Below are 27,682 nucleotides of genomic sequence, written 5' to 3' on the forward strand. Positions count from 1 at the left end.
CCCTCCAGATCCCTCATTCACTCTGCTTTATGATACGATAGGCATCCTGTGTTCAACATGCCAGCTGGGCCTTCATCTCGTCAGCAGTCCCTACTATCATCCTCCTCTTCGAACAACCGCTCAGTCCCAGCTCAGGGTCAACCGCAACTGCCTCTGTGGAAGTCAGCGACCGATGAAGATGGTCCTGCCGACGAAGAATTGTTTGCAATGGACGCTGGACCAAGCGACTACTGGAAATGGTCTCCCTCTCCCGCCTCCGCACAAGAATTGGCTCCTATAAATTGGCGTATGCCTTCTGCTCAACCTTTCGACGTTGATACGGTGGAAGATGGTCCGAGTGATCAATTTGGCATACCACCCTTTCGGCAGCAGATTTCTGGAAGTAACACTCCATCCGAAACACCGAGATATGAGCGAAGGCTGCATGATGTACTGAACGACTTCACGGCCTCACCCAGAACACCCAGCCCTCCATCTCCTTTCCCTAATCATGACTATAGCAGGACTTTCCAAGATATCATAGGAGAAAAGGTTCGGGAACTTGATGGCAGCTCCTTGGGAGACGAGGAGTTTGGAAGGTTGAATGACTCTGCTGGCTTGGTGAGTAGCATCTCACTGATATGGGCATCGCTAATGCAGCAAATAGGACAAGGATTCTGACCGCACCCCATCTATAATATCGAACAACCTGAAAAAGAAGTCGTTCCTACCCTCACCGAGCCCTAACAAGCGAGCTTCCTTCATACGTGAGTAAAACGCTGGCTACATGCCTCTTTGATGACTAATGTAGCACTTTGAATCGAAGATCCTTCCATATCTCGTTTACGTTCGCATATGCGTACAACGTCGAATTCCACCCAACACACCACGCAACCACCTCAGCTATCTCACCTGCGTACAGCTAGTCATTTCTCGCAGATATCAGAAACAAAATCTGAAACCTTTTCAGTCGACAGCAACCCCTCACAGCAACAGCCAGAAATATCATCCAAGAATCCGGCTTTTGCTTTCCATCCGCTGCGGCGACTATCTGTCAATCTATTCTCGCGGGAAGAGACACCCGCAGTGGTGGATGTCAGAGGGATGATTGCCGTCGGAACGGATAGAGGGACAGTGCTGGTGTACGGCTTTGATCAGAATCTGAAATACATCTTACCCAACGAAGGAAGCGGTGAGTTTAAATGTATATATTCTGTGGCTGACGTTCAGACTCCCCCGCCACTGCCGTCACCATATCATCTGATCAAACCTATATCGCCGTCGGTCGAGCCTCTGGAAACATACATCTCTACGACCTGTCCAATCCAAGCAAAGCGTCTCGTACGACAGTCGCTCTTACCCTTCCCCAGGTCCTATCTGGTCGCCGAGAGGGGCATCTGCAGAATAGTCGCATCCTACACATCGGATTCGTTGGAGCTCGGCATACCTCCATCGTCAGTGGGGATGAGCATGGTCGGGCGTTCTGGTGGAGTCTTGGGAAAGTCATCGGTGTTGAGAGCAACGACGTTGTTCGGATGCTTGGCAGCTACCCTGATCCCGAGAAGCCACCAAAGAAACCCACGACGCTGTTTGCCGCTTTACCATTACCACTTTCTGATCAGCTGCGTCCCGTCGGCTCTTTAAACCTGTCGGCTTTATTGACTCCTGCTAAATTGGTCATTGTCGGATTGAAACCGACCCCAAAAACTTGGTATCGTAAGATGAGGGATAATCTCGGTGGGGAATACGGAGGATCAATCGGTTGCGCTGTTTGGTCCCCATTAGCAAAAGAACCCATTCTGGCATACGCTTGGGGACGATTAATTCGGTTGTTATACATTCATGGTAAAGATCCAGAGTTTGAGGAGGGAAAGACCTTTGAGGCTAGTGAACCAGTCCGGGCTATGCAGTGGTATGACGATAACGTGAGTCTGAAGCCGAAGTGTTTCGTAGCTGACTCCTTGATACAGCATATTCTGGTCATATCCTCCAGTCAACTTCTCCTCTTGAGTACGAACACTATGACGCCCGTAGAGACGACGCTACTGCAAACCCGACTCCTCACTTCTCAAGATTCTTTCTCCCATATGGCGAAATCGTCCTCTTTCAGACCTCTCGAGTCCCTTGCTGGCAGTGTGAAATGCTATCGGGAGAAACTGTTTCTACTTGTAAGTCCGAACTTACGCAGTACGTCGCTGACAGGTCAGACCAAAACCACTCTTCAAGTCGGTACGCTTCAGCACTGGAACGATAGGATCCTCTCCCATGTTCAGCAAGGCGATTTCATCGGTGCCATTCAGACGGCCTTGGCGTACTACGAAAATCGGGCTACAGGCAATACGATAAATCTTCCAGAAGATATCGATACCCGCAAAGAGGTCATTGCGAAGCGTTTGCATGAGCTACTGCTTGCGTCTCTGCGATGGGCATTCTCACCTGATCGTCTCACCGAGAACACCCATCTCGGACAGGGTATCGACTTAACCAGTCTCTTCGAAGGCCTTGCTGCCGCTTCAATAGAAGCGTGCCTTTCTATGCAAGATCTCAACTTTCTTTTCGACGAAGCCTACGAACACTTTGCGCAAGCTGGCATCCAAGGGATCTTTCTTGATCGACTGGAACCCCATATCCTTTCCGGACGCATTCGCCAGATCCCACCCAGCGTCTTTCAAGCGCTCATCAAGTCCCACGAGGACAAAAATCAGCTCGATAAAGCAGAAGCAATCATCTGGAATGTGGATCCAACCTCTCTCGACATCAATCATGCAACAACAATGTGCGAGGCTCATGGTCTCTGGGATGCAATGATTTATGTTTACACCCGAGCGCTGCAAGATTACGTAGCTCCTCTGGTCAAATTGATCAATGTGGTCCGAGACATCCAACAAGATCGTTTAAACCGGCCCTCTCTCGTTGGGGATAACGCCGAACATCTCGAACAATGGGCGCCTAATGCATACAAGCTATACGCTTATGTAGAGTCAGTGCTGTCGGGTCTATCATACCCAAGTGGAGAACCACTTCCGGAGAACCAGGCTCATACGGCTCGTACGGACGTTTATTCCTTCATTTTTGCCGGTCGAACAATCTCTTGGCCACCTTCAACCGATCTTATTCTCACCGGTGATGGCCCTGAACCACCATATCCTTATCTCAACCTGCTACTGCGCTTCGACACCGAAGCGTTCCTTCACTCCATGGATATCGCATTCGAGGATTCGTATCTGAATGACACCTCTGGCGCCATGAACCGTCAATCCATCGTCAACCTCATGCTCGATGTCATGGATCCGGAATATTTCCACCCAGGAGATATCACATTTCTGCACATCTTCGTCGCCCGTAATCTACCAAAGTACCCCCAATTCCTTTTCATCCCTCCATCAACGCTCCATCGTATCTTGGTCAGTCTCGCAAGCGATCCGGATCAGAGCACCCGCGAAGATAGACAGCTTGCTGCCGAATATCTGCTCTCCGCCTACACGCCTCACGATTCCGATGCGATGTTAGAGCTTTTTGATCAAGCAGGTTTTTATAGAATTCTGCGGACATCCTACCGACAGCAGCACAAATGGGGCAAGCTCATCTCGACTCTGCTCAGAGATCCAGAATCTGATGATCAAGTCTTTGCCGATCTCGACGATATCATAACCTTGGCTTCGGCGTCCGAAGAAGTCTTCGAAGCCGTCTCTGAAGCTCTACCTCATTTATTGGCAATTGGTGTCCGACAGACAGCCACATTACTCGATCGAGACCTGCCTTCTGGCCATTCTAGCGCCATTGAGGTGTTGTCGTCCGCTCCACACAAGCAGATGGCGTATTTGCGCTGTCTTCTTGAACCCGAGACTGAGACTCCTTCGGATCATGTCGATCCACCTCTTCGACATCTTTACATTTCACTTCTTTGTCAAAATGATCCCGATCACCTGATTCCTTTCCTTGATTCTCAAGAACCTAATTACTTTGATATCTCCCAGCTTGCTGCCGAATGTAACTCTCGACAGATCTATGAAGGACAATTATGGGCACTAGATCGCTTGGGCAAGACCGAAGAAACGTTCGACATGGTCGGAAATATTCTTCGTGATCTAGGTTTAGACCTCGGAGAAGCAATACTATCTGATGATCTAGGGACGATTCACATGGCGATCTCCAACATTCAATCAGTCTCACGAATGGCCACACGTCTGTGCCGGGAGCATTCCTCCTCTCGAATAATTACTGGAGAAGTCGAAGATATGTGGTTGGGAGTGCTGCATGCGATCATTGAGCTGGTACATTCAGTCTCAGCTTTACGACCCGTGCAAGATACCACCTCCGCCAATGCCGCAGTCGCGGCTCTTCGAAGCACCGTGCAAGAGACCCTTGCTTCGCTCGTAAACTCCTCATCACCCTCGCTCTCTTTTCCTCGACTCTTCAAAAAGCTAGTCGATGCATCTACTACCGGGACCAACACAGGCGGTCAGAAGGGGCGCACGTATGCCGAATTCCGTACGATCCTCACTGGTATGCTCGACTCCTATCGTGCAGAAGGTGAGATGCTCAGTATGACCACTCGGCTTGTTGAAACGGATTTGTTCGAGATTTTGGCAATTCTGAAAACGAAAAGAGAAAGTGGGTGGACGTTAGTCTCGTCCGCTTGTGGGGCTTGCGGGGAAACGTTCGATGGAGAAGAAATGGTCGTTCGGGCAAATGGAGCTGGGTTACATCGGACGTGTGTAGATAAATAGCATTATGCATACAACAGTTATATCGGTTTCAGCAGTTCTACAATCTCATCTCTGCCAGAGATCTCCGCCAATTGTAAGGGAGTCTGGGAGTCTCCATCCTAGAGACTTTCCGTAAGCGAGATGCAAGTGCGCTTGGACGAGTGTAGATAGAACTCACCTCTGCTTCCTTATCCGCTCCGTGACGAAGGAGGAGCTTAGTCATTTCAATGTGCCCTCGATCAGCTGCTAAATGAAGCGGGGTATACCCCTACTGAGATAGTCAGCGTTGCACTGCATTGACTAAGCTATCAAACTCACAAACTCGTCTCTGAGATGTACCAACGATTTATCCTGCTTCAACAGTGATTCTACTTTTGGCACTTCATTCTCTGATACCGCGAGGTGAAGAGGATGAGTGTCACTGCAATCACCGCTTGTCAGGGAGTTTATCAGTATGTGTGAGATATTTCACTTACTGATCATCTTCATCCATGTCTCCAGACATGACGCTAACTTTGACACCACCTATTGGGTTATCATCTCGACCTTTACCCTTGTTCCGTATAGGTTCATCATCTAGATTCTCTAGATCTACGTCATCCTCCTCGTCGTTGGGTACATTATTAGACCAGCCGATTTGCAAAGCAATTTCTATATAGCGCTGTTGAGCCAACTGCTTCCCCTCATCTCCTTTGGAAGAATATTTGGTGTACTGAGCAGCCCAAGCATCATATTTGGCTCGAGGAGCGGGTGAAAAGATTGAAGGACGACTTCCGGTACTTTGGGAAACGGTCAGATAAGAGATAAGACACACGATATGTAGCAGATCGCTCACGGTCCAGCTAGTGTGTTGATGTATTTGAATAATCCGTAAAGCTGTTAGATGCAGCATAAGCGAGTTGACTGGTGTCGATAACCAGACTCACCTCCAGCTTAATTTCATTTGGTAAAGCTGCGGCAGATGGAGCGGATGATAACCATGTAGAGGCAGCATTGAATTCCTTCTCCCCGGATGCTGCCCTATCAGTCATCTTATAGCTGTTCAACTGGGGAATAGATTGATGTGAAAAGCGACAGCGAGAAATCTGTGTAGCACATCCATATACAAACAAATCGATGATGCTACTTAAAATGATGTTGTTACGATTGAAATGCTCATAAGAGAAAAATCGTGACATCATCACTTCATTACTGCATCATCTAAAAGTCATTATCTATTCTCTACCAAATCACCCCTACCAAAGTCAGCAGTACGATGTGAGCCATTGGTAGTAGCATCCATGTCCAACGACTACCACAGACGAAAGCTATGATCGCAAAAGTGAACAGGCTCATTCGGCAGATCTGAATCGTTCTGCAATTACAAGTCAACTGATGACCAAGTCGAATGCTGCAGGGATGATCACTCACATATCCTTTTGCTTAGGACTGCTACCACCAGCACACAAAGCTGTCAGGAGCACGGATGGTCCTACGTAGAGTATGTTGTGTTCGATAGACAACGGATGCTGCCAGTTGGTCCATAAACTTCTACCCCAGACAAGTAACGTCGTCGCTTTGAACGGTAAGAGGAAGATCATGCAAAACAAAATGGTATTTCCGAATTCATCGGATATCTGGGGAACAAACGTGAGCACCAGTCTGCTGAAGCAAATAGAAAGCGTTTCTCACATCTATACGATCTTTCCATATGAGGTTGGCCCATAATACTGCCACCGACACGACAAAGACGAGTTGATGAGGTATGAACAAATATACCAGGACCATGATCAGGCACATCAGGAATACCGATCGTGAGGGATGAGTATTGATGGTATGACTGAAAACGAGTTAGCTCAGCTTAGGGATAGCGGAAAACTTCTAGACACACTCACTTGGACTCTTGAGACCCCCTTCCGAAAGCTCGTGATATCATGGTTCTAAGCGAAGCATTGATGAAGTGAACTCCAAACCAAGCGACACATGTCAAGCCCAATGTCCACAAAGCCATAAAAATTACAAGTGGCAGCAGAGCCAGGTCAACGGTCCCGAGCAAGAGGGTATTGAGATGCAGGGTAGTTCCCAAACATGCTTGTACGATGTTTGAAACGCCAAGTAACACGCAACAGCCAAGCAGCCATTGCCGACCTACTTGCTCAAGACCATCACCAAAAGATGGAAATCTCCCTGTAGTAACACAAGGTCAGCAATAATCAGTCCTGTGATGACTTACCATCTCTCCTCAATACCTGCAACTGCATCAGCATCACAACCGCGATCCACCCCAAAGGCCATGAAATAAAGGTCATTCGGTAGCGAGTGACGATCTTGGCCAAGATGCCAAAAGTCTCTATGGAAATCTGCAATTGCTCAACTCGACAATCCGATTGTTGGATCATTCTCAGAGTCACACCGCTGGCAATGCTTTCTCCTGATTGGAAAGGTATGCTTTCCACATGCGAATGCAAAAATATGGATTGGTCGCTTTTGATATTAGGGTACGAGCGAGATTCCGATGTGACGTTTTGGAAAGGATATGAGGGTATCGAAATATGCTGAATGATGGGACGGATACCTGAGACAACATCAGTATGCGGTCAAGTAGCTATGTCCTTTACTCACCGTCACAGCTACCAGTCAGGATGGTTCTAATTCTATGCACAAGCAAAGACGATGAGCGAGATTTGGGAAAGTTCAGTGTGAGGGAAGTTGCTTTACGGGACGAGTCGTCGGCGCCTGTCATCCCATCAGCATAAGCATCATCCATAAGTCCGTCGACTCACGCCATGTCGATGTCCGCGATATTATCACCTTTCTTGATCCGGCTTCAATTATCCGATGTGAATCTGTGTGTACTTGCAAAGTTCCATCCACCCCCCTTAAATGAACGTCAACGACTAGAAGATTCTCGTCGCTCTTGATACCCTCACCAGGCAGAGGGAAAGGGACATTGGTGCTTCTTGGTCGCGGCACAAGTGAGTGGGTGAGCGGAATATCCCTACACTTGTCCGTGCAGTGTTGGACCGCCAGATCTATGTGTGATCCTTGTGTTTTTGGCTCAGCTAAGATTGTCATTTCGGTAGAGGTGATGGGAAAGCCCTGTGGACCCCCATGGATGGGGGAGGATCCCGAGTTGTAGTCTTCGAGAAAGCTTCTCCTTGCGATCGATAATTTGGCGGTCCGAGATCCCGTCGAAGCCATCTGGAGAAGGGTCTTGGCGATGAGATAGCGTATTTGATGGCACCAGACCATAGCCTGATGATCCACTCCTGTCCAGACCCCAGGGATCCCAGTCGTGAACGTAGCGAATCCATCATCTTCGGATACAAGGGTCGAGGGGAGAGCACAACTATCAGACACGACTTGAGTATCTGATATACCACCGCATAATGAGATGAGTAGTGGTCGGATGGGATGAGAAATTGTTTGATATATCTGTTCCATATCCCACTCGATGGTGAGGGGAGGCGTCAAGTGAGGGGTAGACATGGTGAGGATGGCGTCGACCGAGCTGGAGATGTCTTCTACCGTGACAGCCAATCTAGAAGCTATACCACCCATCGAATGAGCTAATAGCGTGACTTGTGCAGGTCGCTCCGAAGAAGGTAGATGGTTGTATTCAGCGAGTATTCGGCGTACAGCATGACGGATGAAGTCGGCTTGTGTGCGGAGAGTTCGCCCATGAAAAGCAGAAAAATCCTCTTTGAAGTCCACTGGAACAGACCGTCAGATTCAAGAGCGAAGGGGTTATACAGTCATTCACTTACCCGTGAAGAAGTCCAGCTTGGTAATGCCCTGCCTAAGGGAAGATTGTTCCCTATACTGTCTAACAGCAGATGACGCGATAGACCTCACTTGTTGGTATGAACCAGCGTTACCTGGCACGAAGATGACGGGGTGACCAGCTACCTGATTGAGTTAAAGTCAACATTGTCAAATTGTGCAAAATAGCTGGCATCCCACTCACAGACGACTCTGTCTCCAAGCCTTGCTCACGATAAAGGTAAACCTGGTAACGTGGTATGGGATTGTCCTGCCATTCAACGAGCTTATACGAAGGCGACATCCAGCTCATTTCACATCCCCAAGATCCTGACTCCTGCAGATCCTTCTGATAGAAGTGATAGACGATCCAGATGTACAGGACACCGAGGAGTGCTGAAAGAACTGTCACCGATCGGGATTTTGCTGTATCAAGAGCTCTGACAGCGATGCCATGTTGTGCATCGGATGTCCGTTGATGCATCCTATCCGATGCTGATCCTGATGCTATTGCTGATCGAATAAATATGAGCTGATGATGGTTGTTTGGTCATGCTTTGTTGTTGGTCAAATAGGTAGGTAGGTAGTCGTTGGCGGGAAGGAAATATGATTGCGCGAAGTGGAGATTCACCATAAAGCGTTTACAGTACGATATATATATATATGCGCTCATCCTCGAAGCTACGGTACATGAATGTATTGTTCTCATCTGTGCCGACATGCAGTCCAATTACAGCAGATAACAGTCGTTGCAAAGCTCACGCATCGCATGGGATCTCGTCGTATGCATATGCTTACAGGTTCGTGTCATTACGATAGTACAACAGCAAAATTATTCCTCTTCGGGCCATCCTGTATCACAGTCTTCTTCCTCCATTGATCGCTATCTCCACATATACTATCAGTCTTCCTCCACAGCCAGTAGCCTACTTTCCCACCCGGTTTCCATTGCTCCTTCTCTAGGGTGAAGCCTGTTATTCGCATCATCTCCTGGAAAGTGTCAAGAGTCAAATACCGGGAGTTGGTCAGGCATGGTAACGGTAGGACAAGGAAGAGGAATGAGGGTGATTCTCCTCTCAGCTGCTGATGTATGAGGGAAAGCATCTTGCCTGTGTTGTGTCAATGCATTCAGCTGACAGGAGCCTACATTGAAGTCTGATCAGACCCTCTTACTCACCTCTGTCAGCGGGCGAGCTGACGAAATTCAGCACCAGGCTGCAGCTGACAACATCGAACGTATCCCGCTCTCCAGAAGGTAGAGGTCTTTCGAGGAAGTCTTGCTCGAGTATATCGGGATGTTGAGAATGTAGATCAATTGGATGATTGTCTATCCATTTCGAGCAGCTCGCGTAGTTATCGGGGACCAACGCACCAATCTCCAACATACTATCTTTTACATATCATCCAAGTCAGCGAAGAAGCTTAGATCAAGTACCAGTTTGTGATGTGAGATGACCCAAGATACTCACCGCAATTTTTGGTTCTGAGCCATCTTCTCTCTTTTGATCCCCAGCTCTTCCAACCATTTCACAAGCACCTTCGAGCTGTCTCCACCTCTTTCCTTGGATTGCCCTAGAGTACTCGCTATCTGATATGCGTTAAGACCACCAAGCTCATTCATCTCTTGTTCGATCGAATCAAGTTGTCTCTGTATCCCTTGAAGTTCAGTGTCTCGATCCTTCTCTCGGCCAGCCTTGAGGTTTCGTTTCAGATTGGCCTGCTGTTTGAGCAAGGTATGAAATCGAGTGATAGTTGACTGCGTGATCTTTCTTGACACTACCGTTCTGTTGCCAGATCCCGAACGAAGACGGCCAAGGGCAGTCGAAGCTGCTGATTTAGAGGCAATCTCGGATTTCGAAGGGCCAGCATCAGGGCCGGGACCGAAGGCTGAGATGGGTTGCTTCCTGACTTTTTTCGTCTTGCCCATTGTGACGGAAATATATCTACAGACAGGGGTAGAGAGTCAGACAGAGGACAGTGGAGCGTTGAGATATGGACAGCTGAGTGGATCAAGCAGTGAGAAGATGTCAAGGTATGACAAGTGAGATAAGAATCAAAATGATCTCATGATAATTCTCACCTCTCAAGAGAACGAGTGGAGGTGGTCGAACAGTGAGTCATTCAACAGTTCATCATCCATACTCAATCATTCATTGAGTCATCGGTTCATCTCATTCTCATATGTATCAAAACCATGAACAGTCACGACAGCAACGACCTCAACGATCTCATTCTGCTGCCCGACAATCCACGCGCACTCCCTGTCTCGCCGACACCTCCATCCTCGTCATCCTCAACTCATCAACCTTCTTCCTCTGCCGACTTCGGGTCATTCAACTCGGCACCTGTGTTAGCCCCACCATTGCAGCAGCAGCAGCAGCGTAATTATCAGGATTCTGAAATCCAGCTCCACTCTCACCCTGTCTCTCAACCTACGGGACTCCCAGTTGTAAATACTACTTCCTTGCTGGACGATGACGATTTGCTAGGTTCCTTTGACCATTCGACCCTCCAGAGGGTTCACAAAGCATCTTCACAGAGACCCTTTCAGAGTACAACACCAATCTCTATGGATGTTGATCTACTAGGAGGAGATGTATGGGAGGATGTGACACCTCATTCGACCCACAACAATCCAAAAGTTCCCCCTTCGACACCTCACTATTCACCTCAACCAAGCAGACGGTCCATGTCTCCAGTACATATACCTTTACCACCCCGTCCTTCAGAGATATCACCAGATTACGCTCCTCCCCCTCCTCTAAAATCCCCAAGACGTATGTCATCACCTTATTTCTCTCTTAGCCTCAGCTCACCGCCTATCGTTACGGATGCTGGTAACGATATCATTTTCCACCCCGCTCATCAACCCAAGGATGATGGTGCTGCAAGAGAGATGCGCAAGGTACAACAACACGATCCAGGTATAACCATAATGGGATCGTCAAACCCCAGCTCTTCATCTGAAGGTTCCGATCTTCGTCGAACAATAACGAGAAGTCCTCCTCATCACTCGAAGCTTCTAGACACGTTGGCAACAACGTCTAAAATCGCGTCGAAATGGCGATCCGCTATAACCAAGTCTACATTTACCCCTCCTCATAACATCGTTCCTGCCGAAAATCAATACATAGCAAGCACAAAACATTCCGAACCCGTTCCTATCGATATCACCCATCAAAGCCCTTTTGCAACTGCTGAACAAGTTGCAGGAAGCTACAGAGCACCATCGGGTGCGCCTGGTTTCGACCCTCGTCAGAATGCTTCTCCAAGATACAATGACAAAGATGATGAATGGGGGAAGGTCACCTTGTCTGGTAGACGTGATAGCACTGAGCCAGTCTTGACGTCAGCAGACGCATATAAGGTAAAGTCCCCCGGTCTGCACTTGCATTCTCCTTGCTGATGTCATTGTAACGCAGCTGCGTGGTAACTTACCTCCCCGTCAACGATTGTCTGGTAACTGGACCCTGCTATGTGAGTACGTAGTCAGCTCGATGAAAGCTCATGGTTTCTGTAGTTTCCCTTGATCAGCATGGTGCTTCACTGTCTACTCTTTATCGCCTGGTGGAACGGTATGGACAGACTCACAGGACTTCCGGCAATCTGTTGGTGGTCCGAGACGGTCGAGGTAATCGTTTCGGTGCCTACATCAACGAGTCAATCGTAAAGCGGGAAGGAACATATTATGGAACTGGCGAATCGTAAGTTTGGATTTGGCGGGGTGATGCTACCTGTCTTTAGGTTGCATATCTCTTGCCTTCCTCGACCTCTGAATCCTACCGCAAATCCTGGCAATAAAGCCTTACAAAAGGCTGTGTGTAACAACTTACTGAAACTCTTGAACTTTTCTTTGCAGATTCTTGTTCAAGCTTGACCCTGTGTCCGGTGTCCAAGTCTACCGCTGGACCGGCAAAAATCAGTACTTTGCTCTTTGCGAATCTGGATTCATCTCTTTTGGCGGTGGGTAAGTGCTATCTCACGAAGGTGTTCATGTCTATTCTGCATGTTGGATCTTTTCATATTCTGACTTCACTCCTGCCAATTTAGTGATGGGACATATGGTTTGCTGCTCGACTCCACGTTCACCCAAAATTCGTCTGCCACTTGCCCCGCCTATGATAATGAGATTCTTTCGGAATCTAGCCCCCGAAAGTCCCAAAAGGCTTCTTTATTCGACTGCGTCGGCCTCGAGGTCTGGGGCACGTAAATTGCCAAGAGTACCTATGTGTATACATATGTATATGTAGCTTTATCGAACGAAAGACACAGCATACTGCCGCCAAAGGTAGTAAATCGCCCAAGTGTATCTGTATACAATTTCTGATGTACCACTGAGATGATCCTCTAACTACGGTAATGGTGTATCAGGGCTCAGCGTACCGTAAATACTTGCACCATCAGTATTTACGGTCTATGACTAACCTCATGATCGACATAAGACGACTTAATAGGACATGGCCTGCAACAACGCTTCATCCAATAAAACGAGATGCATATTATAATAATCTATGTACGTGTGTGCAAAGGAATCCAGATTAGAAAAGCATACCCTTGACTTGCTTAATCTCCGACACCTTGATATTCTTGATGAACAGGATACAAATGAGACAAATAACCATGATGGCAGTACCAGCGATCAGCATTCGTTTTTGACCTACACCGTAAGCTGCTATGATGGCGGTACGAGTCGGATCACCCATAGGGTATGACAGTTGGATATCGAGACTTTCGTAAATCTCGTTCAGGAGATCGATCGTCTCAGCGGGAAGTCGAGAAGCCAATGCCTCAGGGAGTGTGTGAGTCCAGATAGCCCCAGAGATTGAGTTACCCACTGCCCCACCGACGTTACCGAATGTACTGAGGATAGCAAGAAGCGCGGCCGAGTCGTTGTGGTTTCCAGCAGCAAGGACGGCAACTTGCATGATAATGACGAGAGTACCACCAGCGAGAGCAAGGAAAATTTGACACATGACGTTGAAGCCGACCGACTGGTCGGGATTTCGGAAGTAAATAAGTAAGCCGGTGAATAGGATGTAGACCAAGACACATGGCCACATGAGCCATTTGTAATATCCAGTCTTTCTGATGAGAATACCGACGACGATTAACCATACACCGTTGACAACATTGGCGGCATTGTCGATATAACCGGCGACAGAGATCGAAACGCCATAAACGACTTGGAGGTAAGAGGTGTAGTAACTTGACCAGCATCCATTGGCGATGATGTATACGAAGTCGAAGACGCAAACACCAAGAACTGTTCTTGATACCAAGAGGTTCCAAGGGATAAAGGGCACGGGTGCGAGATATCGTTCGTAGAAGGCGAAGGAGATGAGCATCACACCACCGATGATGATCATCGCGATGATACTTGGGGTCTTCCAAGAGTCCGCATAAGTGGCCACGATTGAGAAGGGCAGGAGAAACAGAGTGAGACCCCCAGCGACGAGGAATATACCAAAAACTGAAGGGCACGAAGGGGTCAACTTTACTCCTTATTGAGTGAAGGGATCGTTGCACTCACTGTCAAATTGAACAGCATAATACCATATCGATTGAACGACGCTCCTGTCGGAAACCTTTCTAGGTTGGAGTAATCCATTCTTCTTGGCCTTTTGTTTGTTGAAGAACATGATCAAACACAAAGGAGTCGCAACGGCGGGCAGGATGATGGCGAAAGCGCCGTAACCCCACCTCCAATTGGATTGGTAGAACCCTTCTGATGCCTTGGGTCCAGCGAAAGCAGTGATGATGTATGGCGACGATGTGAAAGCGTATGCAAGACCTCTATCCTTGAGTGACGAGGTATCGGCAGTGATGATGTCGATACAGAAAATCATACCAGCGAAACCGACTGCGTAGAAGACCTGGAAACATTGTTAGCATTAGCATAGTGCTAAGAGGTGACTTACCTGAGCGGCACAGTAGGTAGCAATATTGGTACAAGTAGCACTGAGAATCAAACCGATCGTAGCGAGTCCGACTAATACGACAAATCCCTTCAATCTTCCGAACACGTTGACAGCTCGAGCGACGGTAAGATAGGTAACGGCTCCCATGATAGATGATACAATGGAGATGATGGGAATAAGGGAATGTGCTTCGAAACCTGAAACGATATAAGGACCAAGATTGCCGGTGATCGACCCCTCGAAAGCTCGAACCATATAGATGAGGAACATCCTGCGGTGCATGAGCTCTTGGCCTATCAGGTTGATATGTTATGATTGACTCACAAGATATAGGCAGCGACCAACCACTTCTTCGTCCACGTAAGAGTAAGAGCTTCAGCTTCCCTTACACCCTCCTGAACATCTTCATCGGGCTTATCCTCAATGTGATATTGGTTCTCATATCCATCTTCGGTCGTGGGCGGTCGATGTGACAGTTGAGGGAGTGCTGAACCCTCGTTGTCGATGTTTTTCTCTTTGTCTGAGTCCTCGGTAGCTAGTGGACCTTGGCTCGTATTGTTTGACACGTAGCCTGGTTCGAGGTCTGCTACTGCTTGATGCGGCAGCTCCGTTTGTTGGGAATGGGACATAGCGATACTTGATGAGGGTTCAAAAGTCGTTGAACGTTGAGAGGAGGATGCGTTACGCCTGCACTCACCTATACGCTCATTATATATGTGATCCAGTATCCACCAAATTCTCAGTCATGATGGTCGTAGAGATATCTATCTGATAAAAAAACTTCACACCCTTATTCGGCCGATCTCGTTATTTCTGTTGGAGCACATCGTCTGGCTTATCTGACAAGGAATCCGGGAAAATTCTGTCGATTAATTTTTAGGTACACGCCAGAAATACGCACTGCCAAGTCGGATTCTTGCCCTCCTGTGCGGTATCATCAACGGACTCGTTTGGGCGGGAAATCGAAACTCAGGGACGAGGCTGCCAGAAGTTTCCAGTCCAGGTTGAAAGGTGACATATCTGATAGGCTCATCCGCCCCCAGCGCTTACGGCGGCAGCTGGACAAGTGGTGAAGAGTTTGAATGCGGCCGAGAGCTACCACAGCGGTGAAGCTCAAGCGACGCAGCATTCATTCATCCAAGCGTGGAGTGCAAGTGCATGATGGGTGAAGTCGCATTGAAGGATTGGATTTGATTTTCGCATTGTCAAATCCGAGACTGGCAGCCGCGGTGGTCGCTACAGCTCCAATTTCACTGCGTATTTTTATTTCCTGCAATTGGACCCAATCGCACGGCTCGAGGTGTGGGAGGATGATGTTTCTGACGAACGATGCAGCAAGCAGCTAGTGTGAACCCTGAGGCGAGGAGGGAACTGAATTACCAGTCAGTTGCTGATTTGGCTCAACCGTGGAAGAAACCGATATAATCCGACAAACGTTGAGAAGCATTAGGACGGCGCGATTATTTGACTATGGCTTACAAGCGTGAAAAGGTCAGGCTGTCAAAGATGTTTTGTGTAGTGACGGTTTGAGCCTGTGCCTAGTCCATCAGCGTCCTTACCGATCTCATATATCGTGCGCGGCATTGCTGATACTACTACTGTTCAACTGTGTGAGCACGGATGCTGCTATCGGTCCTGTATGCAAACAGAGCCGATATGAGTTGGGATGCGTGCTATAGGCGAAGACAATGAATCCCAGATGTTTAGTGAGCGACCTTCACGTGATTTCCTGAGCCCTAGTGTAACTCAAATCACATGCTCTTCGATTCAGCTCAGAAGAGCTTATGGTGGAAGAAATGCATCTATGCAGGAGCAGCGATCGGCTTGGGTGTCAACTATATCCCACACTCGATGGGTCCTACTTCTACCTTATTTACGCTTTCTGGTACTGCTACAGGGTCCGCATTACCCCAAAACTGCTAGACCTGCTAGCTGAACTCCATACTTGGCGGCTATCTTGATCTCTATCTGATCACTCTCGTGCAACCATTCCTTCGAATGTCCTTCAATCTTCTCCGCACCGGACCATTCAGCGTCTGAGTTGATCCACGCGACAGTGTCTCGAACATATTCTCGTTCGCCTTCTTGTCCCATGAAATGTCGGAATTTACCCTTGCCCTTCTTGGCAATCAATTTTTCCAGAGCATCTCGTTGCTTCTCTTGATTAGGAAGTCTTGCTTTCCCAGAGAACACCCGAGCGATGGAAATGGATTGATATTCGAAGAAGGAGAAGGCAGAGGTGTTGACACTGATACCGATGAAAGTGAGAGTGGGATCAGGGATATAGAACACATCACGGTAGAGATTTAAGACTTGATCACCACATTCTACGAGCGGTTCTGGGCTATTGGGGGCTTGAGGCGAGTTTGGGTCTCGATGAAATTGTGGTAGGAAGGGGTACGAGTACTGGTATCCGGTACAGAAGATAACATGATCGACTCCGCGTATCACTCGTCCATCAACCAGTTCAATCTCCGCATCTGGAATTGCTTCCACATTCTCTATGGACCTGAAAGCTCTGATCTCCTCCAAATCCTCTGTCTTTTTCGTCGATCTGGATCGCTGTGCTGCTCGGAAAGCTTGATAACCACTGGGAGCGCTGGTGCTCACTCGTGCAGAAACAAGGATCTTAGATGCGTGAGGAGTTAGATCACGAGCAATGTCCGTTCCACTGGTACCCGCACCGATGATGAGAACAGTCTTCCCAGCATACACTTCCGGTCGACGATATCCTTGAGAATGAAGGAAGGCTTCAGGCCATCGTCCGTACCATAGTCCTGCGCCTGGTACATTGGGTATCAAAGGAGCGTTGTAATGACCTGTAGCGACAAGAACTGCATCGAATAACTGCTCAAATCACATCAACGCCGACTCGATATCGTACGACATTCCGACTCACGTCCTTGTATGATGTCTCTCTCACTCTATCACCTTTCAGTTCCTCTAACGTTCTCAGCTTCAGTTCCCATTTTCCTTCGGGGGTCTTTGTTACGTTCTCAACTCGAGTGTTCAACCGGGTAATTGGCGCCAAGTTGAAGTGTTTCCAATATCTTCTCACATAATTCGCTAATTCCCAGTGAGGAACGCAGTCCGGTGTATCAGGAGGGTACGGGAAGTCTTTGTACTACACACTATATTAGCGGGAGTGTTAGAAGGATTGATGATCAACTCACGGCCAAGGTTTTGGTCGGCACATTATTGGTAAGGTTCCAATAACATGGATTAGGCGGGTTGAAGAGATTTCGACGACTTCGGTCTGGGTCTTCATACACACCATCCTGACCCCATGACGGAGTGAATGCGCCAACTGACGGCGGAGGAGTGGGCACCGAGAGAGGCCCAGTTGTCTCCTCCTTCCAATTCCAGATACCGCCAACGTCGTCTTGTCGCTCGAAAACAGTAACATCTAAGCCTGCATCACGTAGTTGGCGAGCGGCTGGCACACCTCCTGGACCGCTTCCTATGATAGCTACTCGCTTTATCGGTTGTTTAAACTGATAATACTCGCTCATGATGAAATTTTCGAATTTCCTCTATCACGGTCGAAGGATACCAAAAGGCTACCTTCACACAGAGGGATGAAAACAAGTTTTCAGAGTCAAAAGTTAGGCTGAACACTAGGCTATCAAACATTATGTCCCTTGCATACCTTCATCCTGTCGGATTTCCGACAAACTTTTTCTGCTCCGCTGCATGCAAATAATGGAATCATGCATGCATATTGGCAATCTATCGGTCTTGGCTGATGGACAAGTACCAAAGTTGATCCGTAACGTGAGATTGCGCAATCTTCGGCTAAATGCGAAAGATGATCAATCATGCCATCTTGAATATTACGTGAGGATTTGTATTCTTCGAAGACCCAAAAAACATGATCCGTAGTCAGCCTGGCCGGTGGGGCTCGCGCATTGATAGTTGGCCCCGTGAGGGATCATTGGATGTAAGAGGAATTAGCCAAATGGGTAGTGTTGAGGCTGAGGGGTGTCAACGACCCGCGAAGCTACTGGTCTTTCGTGGTACCAGCCAGCATGTGGACTCAGGCCGCTTCCTATGTCTAGAATACCAACCAAAAGAGTCAGTATTTTTCTTCAGCATCAAACCACAACCTGCGGGAAGCTCGATATGGAAGGTCGTGTTTTATGCTTGTAAGAGTGCTCGGAGTACGAGCTATTCATGCATGAACCTCTGACGAGCATGCCCCTTGTGTGTTCACATACAAAGACGATAGCGGTGGAGCTGACCCTGACACACTTCAAACCATTCATTTCATGAACCATAGACGGCTTGTCGCATGGACGCTCATGTTCCATGATTTCCTACCGCTACCGTACTTTGGCATTCGCAGACTTGGATCCTCCGTGGACCTGTTCTTCTGGAGTCGATTTATGGCAAATCCGCAATGCTTCTCGGCTACCGAGCTTACCAAATAGAAGTAAAATCTGGGTTCATAGGATCGACAAGACTTCGCATGCAGTCATTCCTTTTGGCGATCTGGGTAGGACATTTGTAACTTATCGATTCGAGCTGATCCTCGGTTAGCCAAAAGGTCCGATCTTTGAGACTATCTAGCTCGATCTGATGGATTGAAACGAATGCATCAATCGTTGACAACGCACGATTGCAGGATCACCAGATGACACGATTCTGCGTGTGGACTAAGATTAGTGAAATCACCCAAGGTTGATTGGCTCGTCATACCGGGTTGTCATAGTCTGATTTCGATATGGTTGATTACCCCGCAGTGCCTTGATACTATCACATTATGACGCTGTTTGGTTTGCTGGAATCTTGTGATCACCTATTCACATTTCAATGATTTATACGTACAATATAGTGTCTCCAGATCGATGACCCGTGTGCATCGTGATCCCCATGATTGGTTTAATACAAAACCGACTCTACGAGGTATCATCTCCTGCGTATTTTTATTCCAAAACCACCGCGCGATGCTTCTGTTAAAACGAAGTTGTGCAACTATCTTAAGGAATAAATCAACGCCCATCAGGTCAGCAAGATTCGCTTGGAATATCACTACTCCCCAGCAAATCCCTAGACCTTACGCTGCTATCAGAAACATGTCTTGGACAGATTCTTCAGGTGCTACCAAGACAGGTGAGTGGATTCATGACATGTGGGTCTATCGCTGAAACCAAGTACAGTATGGTTGGAAAGGGATGATCTCTTGTCCAAACCACCCTCATACCCTCAACTCACTCAAGATACCAAGACAGATGTGGTGGTCATCGGAGGCGGTATAGCTGGCCTACATATCGCTTATGAATTGCTTCGCTCCGGCATGAAGAAGGTGGTTTACTGGAGGATGGAAGTGAGTTCTCAATACCGTTTCCTCTGGTTACGTGTGGCTGCCAAACTGATCGCTTGGTAGAAATCGGATCTGGAGAAACTGGTAGAACTACGGGCCACTTATCGGCGGATAACGAATACAACGACTTCTTGGTATGTCCACATTACAAGTTTGCTTGTCCCACCGCACAACGGGCAATGCTGACTGAGCTCGACTTTCAGAACCTGCATGGCGCAGAAGGTACAGCCCGAATCGCTGCTGCACAAAAAGGAGCGATTGATCGAATTGCTACCATCGTCGATAAGCACAAGATAGACTGTGCCTTCGTTCGCCTTCCGGGATACATGTTCCACCGGCTACCCACAAGTTCAAGGGAGTTCCGACTTGATACTCTTGAAGAATTATACGACGCTGCTGAGAAGACTGGTAAACTGGACGTCTCGATCGTCAATGACACTTGTATCAAAGGGTTCAAGAGTGGACCAGCTGTACGATTTGGCAATCAAGCGACGTTCCATCCTACCAAGTACCTCTAAGCCTTAGCGAAAGTGGTCTCTGATATGGGCGGTGAGATTTACGAGAAGACGAGATACATGAATTAGAGGAGAACGGTGGTGTGACTGCTATATTAGATACTGACAAGAAGATCCAGGCTGAAGCTTTGGCAATGGCTACGAATGTTCCATTGCAAAAGGTAAAACTCTTCTATCATTGAGAGGACTAGAGCTGATATCGATCTGCACACTGTAGCTGGTCATGATTGAACGAGTCGAGGCATTCCGGACATACGCGGTAGCCTTGAAGATCCCTACTTCCTCAGTGTCATCTGATGGTGAAGAAGCGCTATGGTGGGATCTCGGTGATCCATATCACTATGTTCGAGTCATACCCCACAAGCAAGAAGGGTATAGCCTCCTGGTTGTCGGAGGGAAAGATGAAAAAGTCGGTCAACACGAGGACTATGAGGAGAGATTCAAGCGATTGGGATCATGGGCCAGGGAAAGATGGACTGCCGCTGGAGAGGTGGAGTACAAATGGAGTGGCCAGGTCTTGGATTCTTCAGATGGGTAAGCTACTATGTAATATAGCACACGAATTAGACTGATTCATCTCCAGGATTGCCTACATTGGTCGAAACCCTGGAACGAACGATGTTTATGTCCACAGTGAGTGAATATCCAAGTAACACCCTGTCCATCACTAACAATGCCTCCACACCTAGCTGGTGATAACGGTGATGGACTCACCTACGCTGCTATCGGAGGTCTACTCATCACCGATCTCATTCTCGGTAAAGAGAACTCATGGGCGCACAAATTTTCGCCATCGCGACAACACAGTGGATCTCACTTGAAGCAAGCTCTGAAGACCTTACCGGATATGGTCAAGGAGAATTTATCTGATCAAATTTACTATGCCAAATGGGCAGTGGCATGTACCAAGACTTTGAAGGATATAGAAGATCTTGTCCCTGGTGAGGGTGATGTTGTCAGAGTGGGATTAAGCCCTATAGCTGTCTACAAGGATGAATCCGGCGGAATTCACAAGATGACGGCTGTGTGTCCGTAAGTGATCACACCTGACGATTGTGGCTGTGAACTTGACTGACTTGAGATGGTATAGCCACTTGAAAGGTATCGTCGCCTGGAATACCGCCGAGAAGTCTTTCGATTGTCCAGTGCACGGATCGCGATTCACCTGTAAAGGTGAAGTGGTCAATGGACCTGCAAAAGGACCTCTGAAGCCTAAATAAGGTTTTTTCCTCATTTTGGTATAGTTAGTTTGGTTAAGTATATCCACCATGTTTGTGTACAACAATGCAAGAAGTGTCCAGTATCAATAACCATTATAAACCTAAAATCACGAACCGGAATGAAAATAAAGACGACACAAGACCTTGATCACCACAGACCTCCTACCATCGTTTCCTACTCTTAAAGCTTTTGGATTCCACACACCGCTGATTCACTAACTCGAATCCGGATTTGCATTTGTATGCTACGCACTGACCATTCTCGCAAGTCACACCTCCCATTACAGCTGGCATGGTTGTACAACTACGAGTCATGTGCTCAGGGCCGTCAGCTGACTTTCGCCTACAGTATTTTTGGGCAACTTACTCTTGTCCAACGGTGGAATTATTCGAGCCGAGGGCACCATAAAGACATCCACCACAAGCTTCCAATTCGGAAAGGGTGTCGATGCACTGAGGGAACATCAGACATCTTTCCTTCCATACCGCTCAAATAGGATGAATCTCACTTCGTACGCTCCGTTTGTTTCTCCGACCTGACATGCAGTAAGCCCCCTGGGACAATACGCAGGAACAGCTCGCCTTCTCGCTTCTTCCAGACGTCTCTTCCTACTGAGACCTTGGGATGCTTGAGCCGCCGAGTGGTAGTAATACTGTGCAATGGCGTCAGTTGAATCTCATTTAAAAGAGCAATAATCACACTCACAAAGTAAGTCCCAGGTCCACATTGCGTTGTACTACCGAAACTCGTCGGCTGACCACATCCGCATTGATAATTACCATTCTATTTTCGTTTGATGTCCGATTAGCTCTTTTCATATACCAAATTAACAAGGGAAAGATTGACACTCACAGCGCTGCTAACGTAAAATACCGCTCCCAGACTCGCCCCACAATTCTTCAAACACGTATCTGGTCCTGTCAACGTACTAAAAGTCACTCCGCCCGGAGCAGTGGAATAACATTGAGGGCTCCAAGAGAAAGAAGTGTGCGTGATTCGGGCATCGTAATATGTTGGATCTGAACATGTATCTGCTGTTCCATATTGGAAATATCCTTCGGATGGATATTTGTCGGTACAGAAGCATGACTGAGATGATTTTTGATAGAAGGAGTGCTTGTTGCTTTGACATGCTTGCTGTGAGATGGGGTGGAGGTTGACTGTGAGCATTTGTGTCCATCATAACAAGTTACACACCCCCAACCTGACTACGTTGAAAAAAGGATAATCGTGAACTCACATCACAAGCAGTAGCAGATGTAAAAGTGCCAGTGACCTTTGTAGTCGCCGAAGGTAATATCGAGAAGCATCCAGCAAAGGCATTATCCGCTTGGACCACCACTCCCAGACAGGTCAATAGTAATAGTAAGAAGGCGTCGTTCTTTACCGTAAACATGGCGACTGCTGATGTTGACGGTGATGTTGTTGGCAAACGAGTCGAGTACTATAATCCAAATGAGAGGTCATTCAATCCAATTTGAGGACTGCTGGTTCTTCGTCCTTCGCTTTCACGTCGGATGGTCTTGCTAAAAATTGACCTCGGCATCGTTCATCTAGTATGATTCACGCTGGCCCCTTTAAATAATTCGAAATGTGCCAACCTAATTTTCCTACCTTTGTCTTGTAACAGACCGTGAACAAGTGAATAAATTTCTCATACCGTTCCTAATGCGTCGAACGGTGGTATGGGACAGCCCGAGCATGTTTCGGGGAGTGCTAGCATGCGTTGTCGCCAGTAGGCTTGACATGTCTAGGATTTTTGGTGATCTTCCGTAATCAGTCTAAGCATGAACCTTAAGCATGGTTAAATCTCGTCCTAGCCGCAAGTGATCGTTAGGCACGTTATGTAAACATGTGTCAGTATTAACCCTGATCGACGCATTCGAACCCTTCGACCTATGATTTATATTCGAGTTCGATTGAGTCGGAAATTAAGGGCATCGCTCGAGTGTGAGTACCCTCGTTTTAGTCAGGATCACCTAGAGAGATATGATATGCATTTTAATTCAACTGTTCAACTTTTCAAGAAGAGTAATCATAGTGTGAAATGTTGCAGATGGTAAATGTAAAGAAAGAGAAGAAACCGAATGTGATGATGATTGATATATAGTGGAGACAAGACGAGAGATGTGGATACACAGGAGTAGATAGTGTATGAATGAGATATGTTGCGAGAGGAAGAATATGCAATTTCAAACTGTATGACGACACAAGTAATGTTACACCAAGAAAACCCAAAGGGAAAAAGAAGAAACAAGAGTTTTATGACGATAAGAGGAATGTGTTAGACCAATCTAGCATGAGAACAATTATGCGGGAGTCGTGATGCAAATCCCGATGCAATAAACAAAAAAGAGAGGTTGATGAGTTGAAGAAGATGGGACATCAAAACTCGGTTATGGGTCATTGTTGATCCCTCCTGTCACCGCTTGACGCATTTCCTGCTCCCCAAGCGCTAGCCGCGCCATTCAAACTGCTCAACGCGGTACCCGTACTAGCGAAATCAAATCCACCGAATCCGCCTGCACTACTTCCAGCTCCTGGAGGTGCACCACTTGATTTCCAGCTGAAACTAGCAGGTGTTCTGATTGGTGACGACATAGGACTGAAACCTGATGACGGGTTCGACGATGAGAACGGCTGGAAAGTGGAATTGGCTGACGGAATAGGGACAGCGGATGAACCGCCGGTGAATGATGAAGAAGTTACGTCAGATGGTGAGGGTACCTTGTTCGAGTTACCGGGCGTGAAATAACGTGATCGGGGAGAAGTAGGGTCGGGCAAGGATATATTGAAGGGTTGAGCCGTAGGTGACAAGCTGGTCGATTGTGCCTGGCCGGCATTTCCATTGCTCCCCCGTCGATGATCGGGGATAGGTGCAGTAACGGGCGGTTGTGGTTGTCCCTGAGGCGGACCATGTTGGAGTTGTAGTCCATATCCAGAATTGGGACCAGCAGAGACAGGTCCTTGACTAGCTTGACCGTTGTTGTTTGGTAGGGGGTGAGCAGGAGTGGTAGTAGGAGATGTCATGGACATGCCAGCGAGCGCGACGGTATGAGCGATACCACCGAATATTGAGGTATTGAGGGAGGAGGGATGGGCGTTACCACGTTGACCAAGGGAGTTCTTGGAGTACGACAATCGAATACCACCTTTGACCAAGCCACCCTGGAACATAGATTAAACTATTAGTATCGTGTGGTGACGAGGACGATAGAAATCAATCATTTGGGCATGTCAAGAAGGTTCGCTCACTAGATTATGTCCATATAGATCCTTAATAGCCTGACTGGCGAAAAGCACCTCCTCGAACTCGACAAAACACATGGGTCCATTGATTTTCTGCCGGAAGGACATGCGCTTGAATCCTGGACAACGAGAGAATAGACCTCTGAGGGATTCTTCAAGGAAGTTGGGTGGGTGAGTGGGAGGTGAAATGGCTGGAAGGTTGCCGACGTAGAGGGTGTTGATCTGCAAAAGCATGATTACTCGAGTAAGCTCCCCAACCTGCGGATACAACGCATGGACTGGAGAAAGGTGAAGAGCAGAGCGGTATGGAGAGAGGCCGGGAAGAGACGATACTCACAGGTGGATTTTGATCCGCAGGGTTGTTACCACTCAATAATGCTCTACCGTTGTCTGATAACCTATCACTGCCCGTCCCACCAGGTGGACTAGTCCCATACGTCGCATCACTCTGACCGTTCCTTCCAATACCAAAGCCATTTCCCCCGTATGAGGGTATAGAAGGTGGGACACCCATGCCGTCTTGAGCTTGACCTTGACCCCGTGCTGACGAAGTATAAGGGAATGATCGATTGTTTTGATACCCGTCCGTGATACCGATCCCCACTGCGCCGTTCACACTCCATCCTTCCAACTCATCTGCTTCCTCTGCTAATGCCAATAAAGCCTTAGAATCCGTAGGCCGCTGATTGGGCGATTTCACTGAGAGTGAAGGTGATGCAGATGGGTTGGATTGTGAGTAATTGTTGGATGGGATGAATGATTGTGGTGGTGGTGGAGGGGGCATAGAGGATGTATCGGTTGATGAATATGGTTGGGGCGGAGGAAGCATGACTACGCTTTCATCGGTACTCGATCGTTCTCTCTCGCTGGGTGTCGAATTGGGCCAAGAATCCCATGCTTCCCTTGCTGAGGCGGATGAAGGCTGAGGTTGAGACGATGAAGCGCCAGGGATGATCTGTGAAGGGATTCCCGGACCTATCTGAGTCCCGGATGCGTTGGGGATACTCGCCAATCGACCTGATCTCAGTAACAATCCTACCAGTTCTTCTCCGGACGTCTGTTTTTTGTGGTGTAGATTCTTTTTGGCCATCTCAGCCTTCAAGATAGCCCCAGTGAGAGCATCAATCTTCCTTCCTTGCAGTGATTCACGCGCAGCTAGAGCATCGGCACGAGTCTTGAACCTTGCGAAGCCGATCGTCTGTCGTCGAGTGGGTAAAGGTGGGTTACCAAGCATTGGACCAGAAGGTGCGGAAGGTGTGAGTGACATGGCAGCTGAGGGAGTAGTCGATGAGGATGTGGAAGCCGTTGCAGCCATCGTCAAAGAAGCCATAGCTTCCTCTAAAGCAGGTTGAGTGAGGGGATAGTCGAACGGTTCACCAGCTGCTTGAGCTTGTGCTTGAGCAGCAGCTAGCTGAGTGAGTTCTGCTAAAAGGGTAGCTGCTGGTTCCTTCCGATTTGAGCCAGAAGGGTATTTGAGTGTAGCAGCTTCGAATCCAGTGGCAAATGTGAAGATGTTCTGGAATTCCCGTTCCTGCGAAAAGATACATTAGGGTAAGCGGCGGTGGTCCCGGTGATTATCAGTGATTCTGAGCCAGGATAGAAACACTCACCGACATATCATCCGGGAATCCAACCACAAAGATAGTGCTTATAACCTCCTGGTCATCTCTGTCCTCCTCCTTTTCTCTTCTTTCTCTATCTCGCCGACGTTCTCTACTTTCACCGGGACCAGAATTTGGCCTTGGACCTAAACCACCTATTGATGAACCTGAGATAGATGATCTACCCACTCCACCGTAAATATCCGCTGGAATCGATGGTAAATGATGTCCACCGTTGGGTAATCCGGATCTGCCATAGAGAGGCTGCGATTGAGATTGAGCAGGATATCCACCTTGCACCCGACCGCGCCATCCGTTGGGACCAGGTGCTGATATTGGTCCGTTGTGATTTGGCCAAGAACCAGACATCATACCCGTAGGTGAGATGGGTCCGATCCCCATCCCCATCATCCCCGGTCCACCTGTTGCTATCGAATGTATTGGATCAGGTGCCATAGCATGCTGGGGTGGTGGGACGTAAGGAGGTGGGTGGGGTGGTGGTGAAGATGTAACCGGAGGTAAGAACGCTGCTGGTATATTGGGATTGTAAGGTTGTTGACCAGGTTGATGATTATAATCACCGTATCCAGTTGGTGATGGGTTATGTTCGTATTTATTCACTCCATTTGAATACTGAATCTTTGAAGACATTGAGTGTCCGGAGTGACCGGATGCTGCTGGAGATACTCGAGGGGGGTTAGGGGGCTGCATGGCGGACATCGACTGGAAATGCGAATGTGATGACGATGAAGGTGTTGGCGAAGGCAGCGAAGAAGGAGGCGACACCATGCTTTTATGTGAATTTACTCAATGGTATCAGGACGCAGATATGGTCGATAATCTTGAGGTTCTAATCGGCCGAGAGTATTGAGAAACCTATTGCTTATTCAATGTGTCCTAGGTCTTCCTGTTTATAGACCTCTCTATTTCGTGTGACCTGCTAGACGACAGTTGATCTGACTGATAACCTTCTATGCCCTCTCAGGCTGGACCACCTTCTAGACTGCACCTCCTCGGAAGCGGACAGAGGGGGGAGTGGAGTAATTGTTGTTGCTGAATGTGAAGGTATGTTTTCTGCTAGACGGAGGGCAGGGGAAGTCAGCATGAGAGGTATATATGTATAGTGATACGAATGCATTCATGTTGGTGGGACAGATGAAGAAGGTTGGTGATGTGTGCACGGTGGAGTAAACAAGGGGGTTGACAAGCGCGTAGGAGGGGGAGGGAGTATGACTCTACACTCAGTATTCCACACTCGGTACTCACTGTGATCCAAGGTATGTCGTGGTATATCTAGTTGACATGGGTTGGGGTTGTTGTGGTGTACGTGGTTCTATGATGATGATGATGATGATGACTATGTATGAACGTATGAGTGGGTGAGTGAGTGTGGAATGGAATGTCTAATGTCTAGTTTCTTGTTCTA

General features: G+C 47.9%; 11 protein-coding genes across 11 annotated transcripts; 4 read left to right on the forward strand and 7 right to left on the reverse strand.

The window, feature by feature from the left end:
• Nucleotides 1-57: 57 nt before the first annotated feature.
• Nucleotides 58-4,709, forward strand: I203_105392 (uncharacterized protein; the record flags this gene model as incomplete). The annotated part of the gene is made up of 5 exons (XM_065517761.1): nt 58-600; nt 647-746; nt 806-1,171; nt 1,330-1,904; nt 1,950-4,709. 5 exons carry the CDS (start codon nt 58-60, stop codon nt 4,707-4,709), a joined length of 4,344 nt encoding a protein of 1,447 aa, XP_065373065.1.
• Nucleotides 4,710-4,726: 17 nt separating this feature from the next.
• I203_105393 (uncharacterized protein) lies at nt 4,727-5,719 on the reverse strand (the record flags this gene model as incomplete). Its single annotated transcript, XM_019144557.1, has 6 exons — nt 4,727-4,807; nt 4,867-4,956; nt 5,007-5,109; nt 5,165-5,467; nt 5,524-5,564; nt 5,615-5,719. The coding sequence occupies 6 exons, from the start codon at nt 5,717-5,719 to the stop codon at nt 4,727-4,729; spliced, it is 723 nt and encodes a 240-aa protein (XP_019005892.1).
• A 190-nt stretch (nt 5,720-5,909) lies between these two features.
• I203_105394 (uncharacterized protein) lies at nt 5,910-8,913 on the reverse strand (the record flags this gene model as incomplete). The annotated part of the gene is made up of 9 exons (XM_065517762.1): nt 5,910-6,042; nt 6,099-6,304; nt 6,360-6,507; nt 6,563-6,854; nt 6,901-7,242; nt 7,290-7,403; nt 7,451-8,380; nt 8,435-8,576; nt 8,635-8,913. 9 exons carry the CDS (start codon nt 8,911-8,913, stop codon nt 5,910-5,912), a joined length of 2,586 nt encoding a protein of 861 aa, XP_065373066.1.
• A 326-nt stretch (nt 8,914-9,239) lies between these two features.
• On the reverse strand, nt 9,240-10,356 carry I203_105395 (uncharacterized protein; the record flags this gene model as incomplete). The annotated part of the gene is made up of 3 exons (XM_019144559.1): nt 9,240-9,538; nt 9,607-9,815; nt 9,899-10,356. The coding sequence occupies 3 exons, from the start codon at nt 10,354-10,356 to the stop codon at nt 9,240-9,242; spliced, it is 966 nt and encodes a 321-aa protein (XP_019005894.1).
• A 267-nt stretch (nt 10,357-10,623) lies between these two features.
• On the forward strand, nt 10,624-12,639 carry I203_105396 (uncharacterized protein; the record flags this gene model as incomplete). Its single annotated transcript, XM_019144560.1, has 5 exons — nt 10,624-11,796; nt 11,852-11,906; nt 11,950-12,133; nt 12,289-12,396; nt 12,480-12,639. 5 exons carry the CDS (start codon nt 10,624-10,626, stop codon nt 12,637-12,639), a joined length of 1,680 nt encoding a protein of 559 aa, XP_019005895.1.
• A 328-nt stretch (nt 12,640-12,967) lies between these two features.
• On the reverse strand, nt 12,968-14,976 carry I203_105397 (uncharacterized protein; the record flags this gene model as incomplete). Its single annotated transcript, XM_019144561.1, has 4 exons — nt 12,968-13,899; nt 13,960-14,302; nt 14,348-14,618; nt 14,672-14,976. 4 exons carry the CDS (start codon nt 14,974-14,976, stop codon nt 12,968-12,970), a joined length of 1,851 nt encoding a protein of 616 aa, XP_019005896.1.
• Nucleotides 14,977-16,149: 1,173 nt separating this feature from the next.
• Nucleotides 16,150-17,859, reverse strand: I203_105398 (uncharacterized protein; the record flags this gene model as incomplete). The annotated part of the gene is made up of 4 exons (XM_019144562.2): nt 16,150-16,182; nt 16,265-17,194; nt 17,247-17,471; nt 17,521-17,859. 4 exons carry the CDS (start codon nt 17,857-17,859, stop codon nt 16,150-16,152), a joined length of 1,527 nt encoding a protein of 508 aa, XP_019005897.2.
• A 1,434-nt stretch (nt 17,860-19,293) lies between these two features.
• Nucleotides 19,294-20,188, forward strand: I203_105399 (uncharacterized protein; the record flags this gene model as incomplete). The annotated part of the gene is made up of 5 exons (XM_065517763.1): nt 19,294-19,459; nt 19,507-19,599; nt 19,650-19,673; nt 19,734-19,804; nt 19,874-20,188. 5 exons carry the CDS (start codon nt 19,294-19,296, stop codon nt 20,186-20,188), a joined length of 669 nt encoding a protein of 222 aa, XP_065373067.1.
• A 24-nt stretch (nt 20,189-20,212) lies between these two features.
• On the forward strand, nt 20,213-21,405 carry I203_105400 (uncharacterized protein; the record flags this gene model as incomplete). The annotated part of the gene is made up of 6 exons (XM_065517764.1): nt 20,213-20,219; nt 20,285-20,346; nt 20,403-20,719; nt 20,769-20,818; nt 20,875-21,217; nt 21,276-21,405. 6 exons carry the CDS (start codon nt 20,213-20,215, stop codon nt 21,403-21,405), a joined length of 909 nt encoding a protein of 302 aa, XP_065373068.1.
• A 162-nt stretch (nt 21,406-21,567) lies between these two features.
• I203_105401 (uncharacterized protein) lies at nt 21,568-22,802 on the reverse strand (the record flags this gene model as incomplete). Its single annotated transcript, XM_065517765.1, has 6 exons — nt 21,568-21,709; nt 21,773-21,858; nt 21,915-22,058; nt 22,112-22,189; nt 22,259-22,543; nt 22,647-22,802. 6 exons carry the CDS (start codon nt 22,800-22,802, stop codon nt 21,568-21,570), a joined length of 891 nt encoding a protein of 296 aa, XP_065373069.1.
• A 1,007-nt stretch (nt 22,803-23,809) lies between these two features.
• Nucleotides 23,810-27,045, reverse strand: I203_105402 (uncharacterized protein; the record flags this gene model as incomplete). The annotated part of the gene is made up of 4 exons (XM_019144565.2): nt 23,810-24,574; nt 24,662-24,877; nt 24,993-26,186; nt 26,266-27,045. 4 exons carry the CDS (start codon nt 27,043-27,045, stop codon nt 23,810-23,812), a joined length of 2,955 nt encoding a protein of 984 aa, XP_019005900.2.
• Between the last annotated feature and the right edge of the window lie 637 nt (nt 27,046-27,682).

Source organism: Kwoniella mangroviensis, assembly GCF_000507465.2.
Source record: "Kwoniella mangroviensis CBS 8507 chromosome 1 map unlocalized Ctg02, whole genome shotgun sequence".
NCBI classification, from domain to species: domain Eukaryota; kingdom Fungi; phylum Basidiomycota; class Tremellomycetes; order Tremellales; family Cryptococcaceae; genus Kwoniella; species Kwoniella mangrovensis.